We start from the raw sequence: 16,279 nt of genomic DNA, 5'->3' as shown, positions 1-16,279 counted from the left end.
GTATTTATTAGCACATTTGTACTTTAGCTTCAGACAAAAGTCGTATGTTTAACCCGCTAAGGATCCAACGTCCAATTTTACAACACCTTTGAGGGACATTTTCTGCTACCGAATCGATTGTTCAAAAATTATAAAACAATTAATTATGATGTAAAATTTCCTGAACATCCGAAATACGCATCACAATTGCAACAAAATTCAAAATGAAATATTTATATTCGTTTATTTAACAAAACGTGAAATTTCCATTGCGTCAAATCTTTATTTGATTATTTTCATCTCGAATTTATAAAGATATAGCCCTACAAAGTGTAATTCTTGCTTCTATGGACTCTAAGCTTTAAAATCTATAAGTTTGTTTTGCGAAATTCAAGATGGCGATTTCCAATATGATGGCTAAAAGTTAAGTTTTTTTTCTGTCCCTAATTTTCCGCATTAGGGCAATATTTTTAAATAAATACTCACACATGCGTGTATATAGGTGTTTTTGGTGTCGCTGAGCATGAATACGAAATCAAACCGCTGATGACGAATTCATGATCAGATTTTTTGTCACAAGTGGACTCAGGGTAAGAAACGAATGAATAGTGAATTTCGAAGAGTGAATCTAGGCCATATGTAATCCTGAAAAATACTTATTGGACTGCGACATTAACTGTGGAAAAGGCTCACCAACATGGAGAAGAGATAAGCAACGGCGATGACATCGACGTCGATCGATGGCGACAAGATATTTGAATGCTGCAAATGAAGTTCACAGAAAAAAAAACAAAAGATAAAGTTTACATGCATTTCAGGTGAAAGATTCACCGCAACAAAAATTAACCTTGCCGGATAAACTTGACATGAATCGAAGATAATTTTCGGTTTTTAACCTTGCCTGGATAATCTTTCGCCTTATAATCACTCTCCATTTCTATTCGAGATGTAGCGAGGATTGCGACGCCAGCGCTATCTATCGTCGTTTAACTTCATTAAATTGGAGGGAACCGGGGATTCCCATCTGTCCGTTGCTTTTTGCGCTTTTTGCTAAATGGTATTAAGTAAGCTTTAATTCCTCTACAATAGTCTAATTTATTTCAGAGGAAATATATCAGTAAGTACACATTTTTTCCTGTTTTCTGTTACTGATTCTACATGTTTTACCGAAATTTGCTTACTTCCGCGTCACGCAGTAGACGAGATCAGAATTATTCTCCTGACCTCGGTGAAACTTTTGCCAAAATATTTTTAATTTTTAACCGTTCCAAGTCTTACCTGCAACACATTTTAACTTTTGTTTTTTCTGTGTCGTTTTAAATCTGGTGTCCATATTTATAACTCGAATTAACTCATACATTTCCCGTTTCCCATTGCTGTTAAGGACGCCGTAGCAGACGACAGCTTTTATTCCATCGTAGGATAAACTTTCGCCAAATAGCATGTAAACTTTAACAGCAGCAAATTTTACATGCAACAAAATTTAACTTCAGTTTAGATTTCAGCGCAAAGGTAAAGATTATTCTGTTATTTTGAAAGTGCGATTTTTCCATCTGTCTAAAATGCCACCACAAGTATAAGATACCTCCTAAACTTATTCACTTCTATCTCCATAGCGGCCGACACACAGTTTTCTATTCTCCCAAAGAGAACATGTTTTCAATATTTTTAATTCCTTCGCATTGTGCCGATAACACACCTCACAGAGATATTTTTTATTCCTCAGAAGTGGTCATATTTTGATTTTATTTAATTCCTTCTAATTAGTTCACAAAATATGTGTAATAAGTTGTTTTAATTCCTTCATGCGGAATGTAAGTTCTGAAATTTTTATTCTAACCAATTCAACTCTGTCTCTCTAGAGTTAAAATTATTTAAATTGACACATTTGAATTGATTTCTTTGGTGCATTTTCAAGGCGTTTAAATAAATTATTAAAATATAAATAAATATAAATTTGAATATATTTCGAATTTATAAGTTATGTAAATATTTAATAATGAAAAATTGGTTAAATAAATGCTTTCGTTAAATTTTACTAAGTCGATAGAGAGGAATAGGATTTGCATTTTTTCTGTTCTTGTTGGGGGATTTTTAGACGGACGAAAAATCGTGTATTCACAGGAATACAAATTCATAATTTTTCTGAATTCGACTTTTATTACCGGGTAGCGTCCCCAAAAACCCTAATGTCCAAATTTTTATAAAAATCGGAATGTTTCAGTCCATTTTGGCAGCGGTATTCAATCCGCCATCTTGAATTCCGAAAATTTTAAGACGGATTCATCATTATTGGCGACGAAAACCGCCATAAGCGAATTTTTATGAAAATCGGAATGTTTCAGGTAACTTTGGCCAGCCATTTTAGATCCGCCATCCTGAATTTTGTAAACCTGATTTCAGAGTCGTCATCAGCGGCCCCAAAACCCTCTATATACATGCATCTATATGAGAATTTATTCAAAAATATTGCTCAAATACGGAAAATGAAGAATAGAAACAAAATTTGGCTTCTCGTCACCATATTTTAAATCATCATTTTGAATTGCAGAAAACAAATCTACAAATTTTGAAGTTTAGGGTACATGGACACAAGAAAACAAATCTACAAATTTTGAAGTTTAGGGTACATGGACACAAGAATGTCACATTTTAGAGTTGTAGCTTCACGAATTCGAGACGACCATAATCAATAAGGATTTTATGCCGTGAAAAATTCGTGTTTTTTTTGTTAAATAAATGTTTGAATTTTGTTGCGATTGCGATGAGAATTTTCGAAAGTTCAGGAAATCTTTCATAAGAATTCAGTGTTTTGAAATTTTTAAACAATCGATTCGGTAGCAGAAAATCTCGCTGAAAAAAGTGTTGGAAAAACGGACGTTTGGTCTATAACGGCTAATTTAATTTTAATGTACAAGACCTCATTTCAATCCTTGAAAGTTGGTTTATAATTCTATTCATGTTTTTATTGAATATGTTTAGCAATATCTTTAATTTAAAAAATGGTTAACTAAAAATAACTGTATATATTATTTCTGAATAAAATCATTTTCATAAAAACGTGACTATAGAATAGAATAGAAGAGTATAGCATGAGCTTTTGCAAATTAAAATTGATCCTAAATGCCTAAAAGGTAAAGAAAAACACAAATATGCGACCAAATCAAAATAAAGTAACATGGTATTTCGGACGAATAAAAATGATGTAAAATGGCAATTAGAACAAATAAAATTATGTTACATAGGGATTTGTGGTCAAATAAAAATTGTGTTAAATAGTGTATTGCGGAAGAATAAAAATGATATAAAATGACAGGACTGAAAAATATAAACTAAAATATAATTGAGGGAATATTTATACGCCTCAGTAAATGCTGTACCCATATATAATTCTGTCGAGTAAAAAGAATTTTAATTATCAGTATTGTTCATTTAATTTTTTAAGCAATATATCCAAGAATAATCCAAGGACTCTGTCATTTCGCATTATGGCTACAAGTTTTCCATGTTAAAAATATCAAAGTTTTTCTCCTAATATTACAAATGTATGGTGAAAATTTCAAAGACAATTAATGCTTTATGAGTACAAGTTAGCCATTTTAAAAATATCAGAGTTTTCCTCCTAAAATAAAAAATGCATGGTGCAAATTACAAAGGCAATTTACATTCAATACTTTAGAAAAAGAATATATACATGACACTAAATCCGAAGGTGTTACTTTTTGATCCAAAAGAACATGAAAGCATTGCACAATGAAAAATCAATTGACATGTATGTAGAAGGATGTGAATATTGTACTTTTCTTTTATGCTAATTTTTTTTAAAATAAGTCATTTAATGTTGCTTACTACAACGACATACAAAACTTATTTGATACAAAGACCCCATTGTAATATCTCGAGATGATCCCTAGCCTGGTACGAATTCATTTCTGTACAATTCTCATCTGATTAAGAACGCATCCATTAAATGATCTAATAAAAATTCTTCCATCGTGAGATATGATTTCCGCATGACTAATATATTATTATTCCTTTTTAGTAAATATTCTTGAATTTATTCGCTATTGTAACTTTAAAATTAAACATATGCAGCTTTTAATTAATAGTTTCTTTTAGTTGAAAAATGACCTTACAATTTTAATGGTATTTAAAAACGCAGATAAAAACTGTGTATAGATAATCCTAATTTTGTAATCTGCGTACTTTGAACTTTTTTTGAAATATACTTCATACTTCAAGTATGATGGATTTAAGCATTAAAGATTGTATTTTGTAAAAGACCCTATCCTTTAATAAACATTCACCCATCATGATAACGATAAGTTTCTCTTTTATCATTTTTACGCATATATACTTTTAAGTTCGATTATATTTATCTTGATCAATTCGATCACCAGCCAATTTAAACATCCCAAGGAGTGTGAAAACTGCTTCAGACTCTTTAGAGAGACTAAATGTACTCATTTATTTTTGGTCAGTTTAGAATGCCTACTAAGAATACCCACCTCCAATATTCCATTCTACTCTTCAATGAAACCTTAAGCCACTCTTTTACAGCGCGCGCATTCGTGCTGACTTTGCTGACTTTCAAAACTTGAAGGAACCCTTAATCTATTCTGCGAATACAGCAGGTTCATAATAATAAATTCAAAGTTAATGAAATTACTACTACTGATCAAAAACAGGGAAGTGTTACAGTAACTATAATAAGGATCATTTTGAATAAGAATTTACATTAGTCAGATGCGATTTTCAAGGAAATTTCTTTATGATTGTGGAATATTAATTTAGTTTTTGCTCCATACTTAATCTGAAGGTATCAACTTAGCAGCAACAGAATGATTTAAGAATGTAGCAATCTCGTTTCCACATATTTACGTATCAACTGAATACCACTGCAACAAAAATAATGCTTTGAAATTTACTGAGTCATATTTCCAGTTAACTGTTAGGATACAACATTCTTCAGAAAAATAAGTTTGGCTTCCTTTTGAATTTACGAATTTTAAATATGATTAATTGAATATTGTAAATAATAAAATTGGTCTTGTTTATAATTAGTTCTCTGAAAATTACTGGTGAACTATGAAGATTGTCGAAATGAAAATACAATAAGTTACAATAGCCAGACTACTCATTGTAATTAATCGACCAGTGACTTTATGTACTAAGAATGATTTTTGTATTCGTTATTCGCATTTTATGTATATGTCTCATCTGTACAAATGTATTATTCGATTCAAATGGCCTTGATACGAGTTTTACTCCTACAATCATGATGATGACACGTGGTCAATACACAGATTGACGAACACAAACATTTAATATATATTAGCTATGTTCGCAATGGAAATTCAACTCTTCATTCGCATGATATTTAATATTGAAAAATTACATTATATTGAATAGTAGCACTGACCTACAAATGATATTAAAATATATTCTCATTATTATTTATATAATAGTTAATAAAAAAATCGATTGGTTTTCATATTATTACCACAAAAAAAACTATAAAAAGTAGTTATTTCGATGCAAGTGTAATAAATCTACATTTTTTTTCAATCAACAATTTCGCAATATTTCAAAGATTCTGAAATATATAAATGTATTGAAAAATATTATTAAATTGATTGCAAAATAAAGAATTTTCAAATACTCAACTAAACACAAAAAAATGAACACGCTAACTTCACGCAAAACAGAGCCTTGAGAGAAAAGCTCACCCTGATTAAATGATACTTACTGAAAAACTATTATTGACCTGAACAAAAAGGACTGATTAAAACAATAAGCAGAAAATGATTAATTGTAAAGTTAGTTTAGATTTAATATGGCATCAACCAATCACACGCAACTTACCATCGGCCCAATTTTGTTGCGATAACTTTTGCTCTAATTGCGTAATGCATAATGTGTAATGTCTAATCGATTATTTACAATCGAAAGTTTGTAATCCGCTGTAATTTTTTTAAACTTACAAGTAATAGATTTTGTTAAGCGTAAGAAATGTTTCATTATTTGTGAAACTGCATCAGAGATAAGCAGCTTATTTGATCGTTGATTGTTTTACATCGGGTTTTATTGTGATTAAGAAATCCACATTTATGCGCCAATTATAATTAATCGTTCAAAATGTTCAATTTAAACACTTTCACTAAAAAAAAATAACAGCGTAAAATACTTTATATCACATATTTTTTGCAGTAACATTATTAAGTAAATTATCGAGCCTAACATATGAAATCGCACCCAAACAGTTCACAGGCTTTAATCACTTCAATTGCATTTTTATCTTGTATCACAATTAAATAAAATTAAAAATATTACTGTTTGACTAATATGAATAGTTTCAAAACATATTTTTACACTATTTACTGTACAATATATATTTTTTTAATCTCGCTGTCTTCAGTCTATAGTTAATTCGCATAGCTTGTTGTATGGATACCTCTTTCATGTAGAACAAATTTAATTAATTTACCTGCTGAACTTTAATCATATAACCGACATATACGTCTATTCTCAAAAGTCTTTGCTGATTGGTTAGCGATTGACAATCGAGGAAGTATTCTTAAATGAATCATTAAACGTGAAAAATATTTCTTGTAGTCCACACCAATCTACTATGCGTTTCTTATTGGAAAAGGAAAATTATTTGTAATTTAATATTGCATTTCGATAACATTATTCATCGCCCGAATAATGTTTAGCACATACGCAATATAGCAAATAAACTTATCACATATTTTTTCATCACAGATTGAATGCACTTAAATTTGTTGTTAAATTTTTTGCTGTGTGGTTTCACAATAGTAGGCTTTTACAAGGAAAGTCTGATTTTAAGAAAAAATTATTGTCATTTTCCGAGAATTTTAAATATGAAAGGTAGAAGGGCAACGAACACATTGGCCCGATGGTCAAGAAGTCACTGTGCAGTCTTTTGAGAGATAAGATACATTTTATCTTTCAGAGACGAGGAGAGTGGATCTGCTGGGTTCTTGAGGGGTAATCGTTAATTGAAGAAATAAGACGCCTCAGTTCAGAGTGCACATGCTGAAGACACGAAGACCCACTCGTTCAGAGAGCTCATCGACGCCATGAGACCCTGGACAAATAAAACCATCTTTTTTGGAGTTCTTGGACTGATATTTATGTTCATCGGAGGTTTATTTTGTATCTACTGGCCCGTGATATTAGACGCTGTATTGCACAAGGTAAGAGAAATTCATATCAGGGCAATGTTCATTTATACCTTAATTTCCGTTACAATCTTAAAAAGTAAACACTTGACATCGATACACTTGGAATCACAGTAAGTATGAAGGTTTCTTTTTTGCTGGAACGGTATTAATTTTATATGAAAATCTGCATCAATATAAAGAAACAAAAGACTGTCACATTCTTGAATCATTGTTTTACATATAAAATTGATAGCATCAGAATTAGTGTCTAGGTATCCATTACTTCACACAACTGATTCTTATACGATAGTAACTAGAGATTATTTCTTTTATTTATTTGCATATTTACAGTCCATGAAGATGACCATTTTTGTTTCTATTAACTAAAAAAAATCTATTAAAAACACAGCGTAAATTGAAAGACACTATTTGACCGCCATCACTGTTGTTTACGCCGCATTGTATATTTAGGAACTGGTTTTGTCACCCACTTCAAAAAGCTATGACATTTGGAAGGACTCCAGAAACTTACCAGTGAATTTGAACTTTTACTTCTTCAATTGGACCAATCCGGAAGAGATTACAGTGCCAGGGAAGAAACCAAATTTCGTGCAGCTAGGACCCTACAGTTTTATGTGAGTAACAGATGCTATCATCACAGTAAAAAAAGTTATTTTCGACTTAATTTCAGATTTAACTTGAATTAAGAAAGTAACTAGATTTAAGTGTACAAACTGTCTTGTATAAAGCACTTAGTTAGCTTAAATAGAAAATAAGTATTTCTTGACTGAAATTAATTCAAATATGCATCTAACTTTCAATATGCAGTTATAAAAGTAAGTTGAAGGAAACCTGAAATAACATTTAAGGCTTTCGTTACTAAAAATTAAAAAGTATTCTCCTCATATTTTTAGTGTAAGGTTACATTCGTCAATCTTTATGGTTTTTAGTGAAGACAACGTGTTCTACTTCCTTATTTATAAAACACTTTAAAATATTCTATAAGGATAAACTTGATCATTTATGTGATTTCATATTAGGACTCACGGGTCCAGGGGTAAGGGAATCCATACTTTCAATTTTAATACTGTCTTAATTTTAGTCCTTTACTACCTGAATTTCAGTATTTCTGTTTGCCTACTTTAATGTTCAAAAGCACATTCTTAATTTTAAATTCCATGTGCTTCTTTTTGTTACACCTTAAAATAAGTCAAATTTTACGCTTGAATTCCGTTTTTTATGATCCCTAATCATATTATAAAAAGTCAAAATATTTTTCATGTTTGCTTATCATAGAGAAACTCATCTGCATATTTCTATTATTGACCTAGTAACTACAGTATTTGATTGGTCAAATTAAAAACTCATGACAAGTATAGACTAATAATGAACTTAATAACGATATGCAATAAATGAATAAATGGTTAACCTCTGGATATTGACATTTTCATGAAGAATAAAATGACTTTTATTAGGCTAGTCTGTGTGGGTGCCTATTGAGTCTTGAATAAGTAATTGCTTAATTTTATAATTACGTTCTTAGTCATTGGTTTATTCCTTCAGACTCGAACCTCGTTTGCATCTTTGAATATTAGAAGTATTTTTCTTTATGCATATAGGTATAATAATTATATAACAATGGCTTGTTCAGCTTTAAACAAAGCAACAAAAGATTTCCATGCAATTTTTTGTTCATTATGATAATTTTTCCTTTAAAAAAGGTATCTTTTAGTGAAAACGAGTAATTAGGTATATCACAAGAATACAGTTTCAATATTCGTGTGTAAAAGAATGGAAGCATACCCATCCCTTATTGCAACGTGTTTTCTTTATTTTTTGGCAAGTAATTACTAAATACTTCATATAATTATCAAGATTAAACGTTACAATTACAGTAGTAAAGTTATTGAAAGATGTCTTTGGGAAAGAAAATTGTCATGTGTTCTAAAGGTAGACGAATCTTCCAAACGTTTACTCACCAATTCTCATGTCAATCTTAATCCTTATATTAGATCATGAGGTCAAATAATCTTTCATAAGTTATTTTTAACCTGTCCTTTGACATTCAGAAATCGATATTTCGTGACTAGTAATGTAATACCAAAAATGTTAAACAAAATTGCCGTATTTTTTTTTAGTGAAATCAGAGAAAAGGTAAATGTTACCTTCCACCCTGAAAATGGAACAGTTAGTTATTTCCAACGAAAGTTCTGGCATTTTGATAAAACGAAAAGCAATGGGAGTTTGGACGATAATGTCACGCAGATCAATGTCGTAGCAATTGTAAGTATAACATTTTTTTAAATATTATATTATTTCTAACTCTCAGCTTTGTCTAGATTTCAATATTTTTAGTGACTAAAAATATAAGAGTGAATAAAAAAAATCTTATTTCTAGACGGCAGTTCGCAAAGTATTGCAACTAGCTCCTGTGTTTCAAGCCAGCATATCGCATGTAATGGATCACTTTAGAATGAACATAAATATCACAAAGACCGTCAGCGAGTTAATTTTTGAAGGCTATGTAGATGAACTTATTCGTTTGAAAAGTGTAGTCTCGCTTCCAGATGATGATTCTCCACCTTTCGATCGTTTTGGCTGGTTTTACATGGTAAACTATTGCACTATTCTACTGATTAGAAAACTATTAGTTTCATAGAAATAGTCTTACATAATTTCGATGAGCCTAGCCCTGATCACAAAAACAGTCGCATTTGCTAATTAAAAATTAGCATAGGACTATTAAAAGATGATTTTCATTGGAAACTGTGTAGTCATATAAGCCAGGGACCTGACCAGTTCCTCTATTATATTTCCAACAAGAATATCCTTCTCTTAATTGGTAATGAATGAAATGGGTCACACAAGAGCAGAGCGTAGTGAATGAAGAATGAAAAGTAATAGACACATTGTGTGTTGATTTCTGTCGATATATTGTTAGAATAATAATTTCATTTGTTATATTATCAAATGTTTCTACTTTTATATCATTTTATGGATCTTTGAATAAATGTTTGAAGAAAAACAATTTTTGGATTCTAGAGAAACGCATCGACACAGTTTGATGGTCATATGAATATGGAAACGGGAAGAAATGACATTTCCAAATTAGGAGTTGCAAGATTATGGAATTATAAAGACACTATGAAGTATTACAAAACTCCGTGCAACTCCGTTGAAGGAAGTGCTGGGGAATTTTGGCCACCACTAAGAAAATTCGGTGACTTTTCATCACCTTATCGTAAAGATGATATTAGTTTATTCAGTGCAGATTTATGCAGGTATGTTCATGAGATTGATAACAAAAATTAAAGACCCTTTCATATGGTTTCCTAACTAAATATTTTTCTGAATAACAACCCAACACCCGTCGCTTTATCAGAAAGCAAATCAGAAGTTTTTTAAAACGTATTGATCCTATAATTAGATTTGACGCTGTTGTATATCAGTTAGATATCACTTTACTTTCGTTAGTAATCCTAAGAATCTCTACAAATTTGTAAGGTTTCCTGCTTTATGTGCATACATTGAGTATTTATTTGTGACCCTAACTTGACAGGTAGCAGAACATTTTTATATTATTTTTGAATTTTATGTTATTGAATAATTATTGTTTTTGTCTTAGACCTTTGACGTACGAGTTCATGCGGGAAGTCACACATAAAGGTATCACCGGTTACCAATTTGCGCTGGATCGCAAATCTCTTGGTAACGACACTAAAAAACGTTACCCCCACGAACAGGCCAAGTACTTTGAGCCAACTACAACTACGGAGGATTTTTTCTCAGCCGAGCCTACTTCTCAAGCATTCAAAGTTGAGGAAGATCCAGATGTGGTGAACATTGGTCAGTGCTATTGCAATGGAGAATGTAGCCCTATGGGTGTCATGAACGTCACCGCCTGTCGTTATGGTGCACCAGCATTTGTCAGTTTACCTCATTTTTACAAAGCTGACCCCGTTCTAAGGGATCAAATCACGGGAATGAATCCTAAAGAGAAGGACCATAGTTTTTATATCACGTTAGAACCCGTAAGTCATTTCAGACTATCATTCCTAGTTTACGATACTCAGTTTTAAAAACGGACAAATCAATATTTTTCTTATTCTTTTCAGACTTCAGGTATTCCCTTAGATGTCTCTGCGAGGTTACAAATCAATATATTGATGCAGCCATCAAAATTGGTATCGTAAGTACCTTTCCACTATAATTAAATTGAATTTTACCAATTGACCTTTTAATCTTTCTGATTAAGCATTTATTTTAAGATATGGAGATAGATTAGAGGATTAAATTTTTTAATTTTTGTATATACAATTTTGGAGAAAAATCGGTCTAACTGTGATTTCAACCTTTTTTTAATCATTCTTTTAATTGTTATTTTTTTAAATTATGAGATCATTCAGGTTAGAATTTGTATCTCGAAAATCTTCCACTTTACAAATTTTTCAATTTAGATTTTAATTTTTAAGTGTACATTTTAATTTAGAGAATTCTAAAATGCAGTTTCAAGGACTTAAACAAATAAAAAATTGAATTAAGGACTGCAGTTTTAAGGACTTAAACAATAAACTGTAATTTTAGATTTAAAAAGTGAATAGTAATTGATTTTTCAAGACGAAACTAGTTAAAATTTTTAGAATCTCCAGATTTAAAAATTAAAAATTAAACTGTTTCAATTAGAAAGTCTTGATATTTAAACAGTCCGATTAAAATTCTATAAACTATTTTCAATTTTAAAATAACTTTAAAATAATATCGATGGGTTCTACGAAGAATAGGCTATCTTTTTGTTACCGTTAAGAATTAGGCTAACTTCATTTCGTATGAAATTTATTAAACACGTAGAAGTGTTGAAATAATAAAAAATCTTTTAAAATTTCTTGTTTTGAAAGTTATAGGAGCCTTAATTACCTTATAAACTGTAATGCAAAATGCTGAAGCTTTGAATCGTTGGAAATATTTGGAAAAATAATACGTTATTTATTCCCCCTGAAAAACTTAGATACATGGAGTTAGCCTAATTCTTAACTGTAACAAAAAGATAGCCTATTCTTCGTAGAACCCATCGATATATTAATAATTAAAAGCTTTTATTAAATTCCAAATATTATTCCAGTCGTAAATACTCCATATTTAAACCATTCAATTTGAAAATTTTTAGTTATGAAAACTAAAAATTAATTAATATTTAGAAATATCTGCCTCTTCATTTAAAATCAGTAATTATAATTATAAATTATATATTAAAAACTAAACAAAATTAAAACTAAACACTAAGCGTTACAATATAAATTTTTCTATTTAAAAAAATTGTAATAGGAAGTCAGGTTGTTGAATTTTGATGTATAAATAACAATTGAACACCTATTTTTATTATTAAAAAATCGAGTAAGCTAAAGAGATATTTAGAAGCTTTAAAAAAATTAAATTAAAATTTGAAATGATTTGACATAATTTAAATCAAGTGTCTGCGTGTACCAACAAAATACAGATTTTGCAGATTTCGAAATAAAATTTTAAAAGGTTTATGAGAATTTTGAAAGGCTTTAGAAGAATAAAAAACATTTCCTAAAAAAATTGAAAATGATTTTTTATTTTAAAAAGTTAATTTTAAGTGAATATTTAAAATGATTGAGAAAGATTTGCAATATGATCAAAAATGAATATGGAAGATTTGAGGAAATTTGTTTAATTCAACAGATTTTTTTATTTAGGAAAAATTCGAATAATTTTAAATTATATTTATAACTAATGAAAAAATTTCAAAAATAATTAAAAATTTGGAAAAGTGTAAAACAAGATGCAGATGTTTCAAGATTTTGAAATAAATTTTTGAAGCATTTTAAGGATTTATAAACTATTAAAATGAAATTTATTTATATTTTAATTTAAGAAGTGTTCAGTTTATGAAAAAATTTAATCGTTCCATTTTTAATGTTTCTAGCTTATAATTGCTTAAAATTATATAATTTTGAAATTTTTTAATTAATTAATTTATTCCTTAATTCACAGAATTGAAAATAATAACGTGAATTTCTGTTCTTGGAACTGATTCTGAATCTTTGAATTCTACATTTATAAAAGATTAAAATTTTTAATTTGGCAGTTTAAATGCATGTTATTAAACATTTCTCACTTTAAAATATTAGTAGCTTCCATTTTATACGTGTAAATTATTGAGTCTATGATTACAAATTTATTGAATTAAAAAACATTTAAACTTAAATTTTAAAAGTTTAAAATTCGAGAGCTCCATTTAAAGTGCTTTCATTTACAGCTCAGTTTTTTTACTTCAAATTAAAAATTTGTTAGCACTAGAGACCGATTTTTGAGTTCGATTGGAGTCCGATGTAAAATTTCACCCCCCCCCCCCCAGTTTTTGTCGAATGTCTACGTTTTGAGACCTGCTGATCCGAAAAATAGGTTTTTCGAATGTGTTTGTAAAGTTCTTCATATTACTTGAAAAGAAAAATGTTACTTTTCGATAGCCCTATATGATTATCATATCAACTTTTTGAATTTTCTAGAAAAATTGAAAATTCAAGTTTTGACCACACAAAAACTAATCAAAAATCAAAAATTGCATTTGGCGGTCAAACTATGCAAGATAGAAAAACAAAAATGATAAGACAAACATTCTGCACCCAAAAAATATCGACAAATTTTTTATTAATCACTTTTTTATAGGTCACGTAGTTTTTGTTTTGTTTATAAAAAAAAATTGAAAATACAAAAATTAAATTTTTCTACACACAACACAAGCTAATAAAAATAAATAGATAACGTTTTTTCACCGAAAGTAGAGCAAAAAATTTTTTTTGAATGTTTTTTTTTTTACATTCTTGTCAGTGAAGGTATTAGATATGTGTAAAATTTGACAACCCCCACCTCCCCCCCCCCTGTTTTTATCAAATGTCCACATTTTGAGACCCCCCGAATCCGAAAAATAGGTTCTTACGAATATGTTTGTCGGTCTGTCTGTATGTATTTATGCCTGTCTGTCTGCCACCACGATAACCTTTGAAAATATTAATCTATTACATTGACCTTTGTGACACTCTTTTAGTGTCCTAAACTAAAGGTCAAGTTCGTTAGCCAACCATTTTGGATAAAAATTCAAAAAGTGAGCGCATTTTGAATATTTTTGAGACAACTTTTTTCAAAATTCAAGAATTCTCTGTATGGTTATTCATAGTATTTAAAAAATTGAACAATTTATCCTAATGACTTTTTTCATAAAATTAAACATTATTAGTGTTATACCATTTACAAAATTCCAAAAAACACGAAAACGGATTTTTAAACCAAATAACGGACGATATGGAAAAATGGCAACAGAAGAAAAAGTTTGATTTCTAAAGTTTAAATCGTAAAGAAAACATTGGAAATGAGCAAATTCAGTTTATGGAGGAACGACAAAAGTTGCAATACAACGTTTAATAACAACATTTTTTTTTAAACATGCGCATTTTTTCAAGCGGGACAATGAAGCTTTGTCTGTTTTAATACCAATGCAGGTTACGAATTATAATAATATACATTCATGGAAATGATATAAAATTGCAGGGATAAACTCGAGTGCGAAGCACGAGATACGTGATGAGAATCTGTTCGTTAAAGACGAATGAGCTTTAACAAAAGAGAATTCACAATAACCGAATTACTATTGTCGATGCTCTAGCCTTTAGTTTTAAAAAGTCTATGCACAAGGATCGAGCGCAAAGCGCAAGATAAATATGTTATGAGGCACGAAGCGCGAGAACCAACAGTAGCGCGCCCTAGGCGCACACAAACAAAGTTTTGTGTTTGATTACAGCGGTCACTCCAGATATTTTACTGTTCAAAAATGATTATTATTATTAGATTTATTTATATAGATTTATTTATATATATATATATATATATATATATACACAGGTATATAATAGCAGTTATTAAATTTTCAGGTTCATGAAGGAACTTCCCACGATATACTTTCCAGTATTTTGGTTCAGTTTGAGAGCTGGAGTCCCTGATGAAATGATTGGATCGATGAAGATGTTAGTAATGACTCCTAGTATAATGTACTACAGCAGTATTGGAATGCTCTTAATCGGAGTTTCACTCATTTTGGCCACTGCAATCATGTGTTACTGTTCTCAAGGCAGAATGAGTTTATCGGTGAGAATAAAATCCATATTTTTACTTCTACCAAAATCACTTTAAATAATTATAAAAACCATCGCTAAATATTCACAATTCAAATATATATTTTCTGCTTCAGACGCCAGCGTCCAGAATATCAGTTACGTATCCCAGCAGAAAAACGGAATTGGTGTATATGGATAGAACTGACAATGATGATCCACAAGTCAAGAGTGATCGACGTTTATATCCAAAATTATAGTTCTAGAGCTAGAAAATGGAAACTATTTTCCGATAACTCACTTCCAGTTAAATAAGCTTAAGCCTGTGCGAGTAAGTGATAATCTTGCAACTGTTTCGCAAGGAAAATCGTTATTATAAATCACGATATGTACAATTGTACATGTATGTATATATTTTTCTTGTTTGCTCTTTGTCAAGTTTCTTGCAGAACTTAAAGAGTAAATATTTTTCCATTTTAAGATTTTCATATGATTCTGAATCAAGACTGTGATGAAACGAAATATTTTTAAAACTTTCTCGATTTTTTAAATAGATTTTTGATAAAGAAGCATGTACTGAAAGATGCTTTTGTAAACACTAATGAAAGTGCAATGGAGTTTTGTGTGATATCAAAATAATTTGATAATAGGAAAATTGTGAATAGAATTTAAAGGTGTAAAGCGAACATATCAATTTTACCATAAAGTGCTCCAACGTAAACTAAATAGTTTTTGTCAAGACAACGTAGTGTTTAGAAGAACGTGTCTATCGGGGACCAAAAAATTATTGCTTGCCTTTAGTCTATATTTAATAGCTCTATTGCTCAAAGCTATCATATTAGTGCTTGTCAATTAAATTATGGTAAAATTAACTACATGACTGCAATAATAATAAGTAAGGTTTAAAAATAATAGAACTAACCAAACTGCTTATAAAAATCAAAGCTCACTATAGAATAAGTAAACTATAAGTCGATTCAATTT

The 16,279-nt window shown here is 29.9% G+C and overlaps 1 protein-coding gene across 4 annotated transcripts in view; it reads left to right on the top strand.

The window, feature by feature from the left end:
• Positions 1–15,724, top strand: part of LOC117181997 (protein croquemort-like) — a 23,007-nt gene extending 7,283 nt beyond the window's left edge. For all 4 annotated transcript variants that reach the window (XM_033375014.1, XM_033375017.1, XM_033375016.1 and 1 more), the window contains exons 2-10: positions 6,956–7,199; positions 7,638–7,801; positions 9,305–9,449; positions 9,565–9,777; positions 10,209–10,447; positions 10,792–11,197; positions 11,282–11,355; positions 15,116–15,329; positions 15,433–15,724. In XM_033375014.1, coding sequence (XP_033230905.1) covers positions 7,083–7,199; positions 7,638–7,801; positions 9,305–9,449; positions 9,565–9,777; positions 10,209–10,447; positions 10,792–11,197; positions 11,282–11,355; positions 15,116–15,329; positions 15,433–15,555 — 1,695 coding nt within the window. In that variant the 5' untranslated portion in view covers positions 6,956–7,082 and the 3' untranslated portion in view covers positions 15,556–15,724. The remainder of the gene's footprint in view (positions 1–6,955; positions 7,200–7,637; positions 7,802–9,304; positions 9,450–9,564; positions 9,778–10,208; positions 10,448–10,791; positions 11,198–11,281; positions 11,356–15,115; positions 15,330–15,432) is intronic.
• Positions 15,725–16,279: the final 555 nt, after the last annotated feature.

Source organism: Belonocnema kinseyi, chromosome 10, assembly GCF_010883055.1.
Source record: "Belonocnema kinseyi isolate 2016_QV_RU_SX_M_011 chromosome 10, B_treatae_v1, whole genome shotgun sequence".
In the NCBI taxonomy this organism is placed as follows: Eukaryota; Metazoa; Arthropoda; class Insecta; order Hymenoptera; family Cynipidae; genus Belonocnema; species Belonocnema kinseyi.
Note: the sequence above shows the minus strand (reverse complement) of the source record. Positions and strands in the feature narration are given on the sequence as shown.